The 3,354-nt window shown below is 38.5% G+C and overlaps 1 protein-coding gene across 1 annotated transcript in view; it reads left to right on the top strand.

The window, feature by feature from the left end:
* The first annotated feature begins 207 nt into the window (after positions 1-207).
* Positions 208-3,354, top strand: part of LOC112529533 (guanine nucleotide-binding protein subunit gamma 2) — a 4,590-nt gene continuing 1,443 nt past the window's right edge. Inside the window, exon 1 of the mRNA XM_025140856.1 lies at positions 208-715. Coding sequence (XP_024996624.1) covers positions 605-715 — 111 coding nt within the window. The 5' untranslated portion in view covers positions 208-604. The remainder of the gene's footprint in view (positions 716-3,354) is intronic.

The following is a 3,354-nucleotide window of genomic DNA, read 5'->3' on the forward strand; positions in this document are numbered from 1 at the left end:
TGAATCTTGATAGAAGATAAGCTTAGAAATGTATTGAGAATAAATTGATAAAAGAATGAGTTTTAAGATAATAAAGAAAAGTTGGTTTTGTTGCCATTTTGGGTACCAATTAGCAAGGATTTAGGAATTATTAGGATAGGAAGAGAAGAAGAAGTAGGGCATGTTCATAACCCACGCTTCCTTTTGTGAGAGTAGACCCTTCATTCTTCAATCATCGCCACGAACAACTTACAAGACAAATTTAGAGAAAGTAAAGGGGGGAAAAGCAGAAGAAGACAAAAGGTTTCTGGGTCCCTTTTGATTGAAAGAAATCAAGAAATCAAAGACAAAAGGAAAGAACCCAGAAAACCTCTTTCTTTTGCTTCCCCTTAATTTTGTTTTTTCCATTGATGCTTTACCCAAATTCACCACACCAAAAGCACCCACGAAAAAGGTGTCTTTTTCCCCAATTCTTTTGCATCCATGATTACATAAAACTCTTTTGAGAGAGTGAATTTTGCTGTCATTCGTATGCAGGTTATCCCATTTGTCATGATTCTTTAGGGTTTTCAATTTTAGTGTTTATAAGTTGGTTTTGATTTGTGAAAAAGATAGAAAAAGAGAGATGCAAACGGAGAAATCAGAGCAGTTAAGATCGGTGGCATCAGATACAAGAGGGAAGCATCGGATTTCGGCTGAATTGAAGAGACTTGAGCAAGAAACTCGTTTCTTGGAGGTTTGATTTCTTCTTTTTTTACATTTTAAGTTGAATTTTTTTGTTTTTATTGCGTTTCTTTCTGCTCTAATCTATATGGGTTCTTGTGGGTTTACTTCAAAATTGAACTTTTTTATTTTATAAGTTAGTTTCCTCGAATTTGATCACATTTCATACGTGGGTTTGTTTGATATTTTCGTTTAGGATGATAGATGGTTTGCAAATTCATGTCAGTTTTCCATGGAAACGCTTTACTTCTGATAGGTTTTTTGTAGTTTGTGATGCCTCATTTTGTTAAATTGTTAAGATATGATGAGAAATTGTCTCAATTCAATGCAAGTTTCTGTCCTTTCTGGCAAAAAAATAGCATTTAAGGATGGATATAATGGTTAGTGCAGTAGTGAGTCAGTTCTTTTGAATCAATGGCAGAAACAGAGGTTATTATTGTCAGGGATTTATGAATCAATTTGCCCGTTTTATTCGGGATCACGAGAGGGGCAGGGGAGGGGGCTTTTGGTACATCTTTGGGATCTTTTATCTTGTTGTACTGCCTAATCTCAGTCTTTGATTCATTCATGGAGAAGTTCAATTTTTTGATAAGGTTCAAGTGTCTTTAGATGGGGTTTAGAATATGATATGATCCAATTGCTTACATTTTTGATCACTTTCGAATATCATATTTCAGATGTTTCTCCATTTTAGGAGAACAGATCGAGCTTTTAGAAGTAGTAACGTGCTAGGAGACTAGTTGGTCTGCTAAACCTCAAATTCATTGACCATGTTGTTAAAACATCAAATTTCGGTTTATAGTCATATGTATAGGTCCCATGGTTGTGTTTGTGTTCTCGAGGGCCATCTCAACTGACAAATAAAGGCTAGGCTTCTCAGGGACATTGGGGAGTGTTCTAGCTGTTATCTTCAGGACCCATGGGATTAGTCGAGGTGCGTGCAAGCTGGCCAGACACCCACGGTTATTCCAAAAAAGATCTTGCACATGCTCCAATGCTATCATATCCTCTAGGCTATTTACTAGAGCAAACTAGACAAGTGAACATTTTTCTTCCTCGAGAGTCGTGTTTGGACGCCTCTTCATTTAGAAGAACATGTCCTTCCATCCGTGGAAAATATGATTTCTGTTAAAGATTTCCATAAATAAAATTGTTCCTAATATAAGTTTAATGGATTATAAACAAAGCTGCACAAATGGGTGCAGCACTTGAAATATCACAGATTATGTGAAAAGGGTTGGTATGAATATATATATATTGAACGAGAACGAAGTACATATCTGTTGTTTGGTGATTTGGACTTGCACCCCTAATTGACCCTAACTGCAATTGTAGATGGATATGCAAATGGTGCACAAATAGTTATCAAAATTAAAAAGAAAACGTTTTGGTCATGGCTTATAGCTGAAACCATCGTGGTTTTTGTTTGACTCTACTACAGCTCACAGGCTTAGGTTCTGGTGGCGGTTTCTATTATGCCACAGGGTTACTGTTTTATGCCTTAATTAACCATGCTCCCTTAGCACGTGGGATGCCTTATGTAGGCTTGTCCATGGGTTGAGTCTTGATCTTGATCTTGATCGGGTAAGTAATCTTATCTGATCCATTTGTATGATCCAATAATTCAAAAGATTTGATCCAACTATCCAATAGATCAAACCCATTAGACAGATCAATACTTGGGTCGATTCATGATTCTTTTGGGTCGATCCATTTAGATAGTGAGCGTGTGAGTTTAAGAAAAACAAGCAATAGATAGGCCGATTTTGAACCATGATCTGTAGGTAGTTTAATACTTTACCCATCATATCTCGTTTCCGACATTTGTGGGTGGGGCAAAAGAATTGCATTTTTGTCCGACTCAGTCCTGTTCTGTTCCAGTCTAATGTTTCGTCAAACATGAAACAACATGATTTTGTTGTCTTGTCCCACCCTATCCCTCGTACCAAACGCACACTATCGAAATGGAAGATTGGGACTGATGTGTGTTTGTTGGTAGTTGGGTGGCTGCAATTAACGATGGAAAGTTGGTTACAAGTGGGAGGTGTGAGGGCTAAGTTACAACATCCCCTTCAAGATGGAAAGGGAAGAAGAGTTCACTCCTAAATTTTTTTGTTTTTTTTTATTAACCTGGATATCCAACCCGCTATGCGAGCCGACTAATCCCAGGGCGACCACTTGCTTTGCAAAGCCCGGAGTCACCGCATTTGAATCTCCATGGCCACAAGGGGATCTTTATTCCTCCTTGGATTTGAACCTGGGACCTCCTAGTACTTTTGACCTTTGGAGCCAAGCTCAAACCAATCTAGCACCACCCTTCTGGTTTTCACTCCTAAATTTGAAACAATATCAATGATGTTGCAACCCTTTTTTACTACCAAGCTTCTTATTCTCGGTATTGTCTATATGCCTTCCTTTTGTGTGTATCCCTTGACAACCAGCCGAGCTTTATATCTTTCAATTGTCCCACGTGCATGGTGTTTAATCTTGAATACCCATTTACAACCGATGGTCTTCTTACAAGAGAAACCAAACCAAACAAGCACCGTATGTCCCGTCCAAAGGTGGGGTCTTGGGGGTCGAGATGTACACGGACTTGACCTCTACTCCCAAACAGTTGAGTGGTTGTTTCCGTGAAGACCTCTAGCATGT

Source organism: Cynara cardunculus, assembly GCF_001531365.2.
Source record: "Cynara cardunculus var. scolymus isolate 2C chromosome LG 16, CcrdV1, whole genome shotgun sequence".
NCBI lineage: Eukaryota > Viridiplantae > Streptophyta > Magnoliopsida > Asterales > Asteraceae > Cynara > Cynara cardunculus.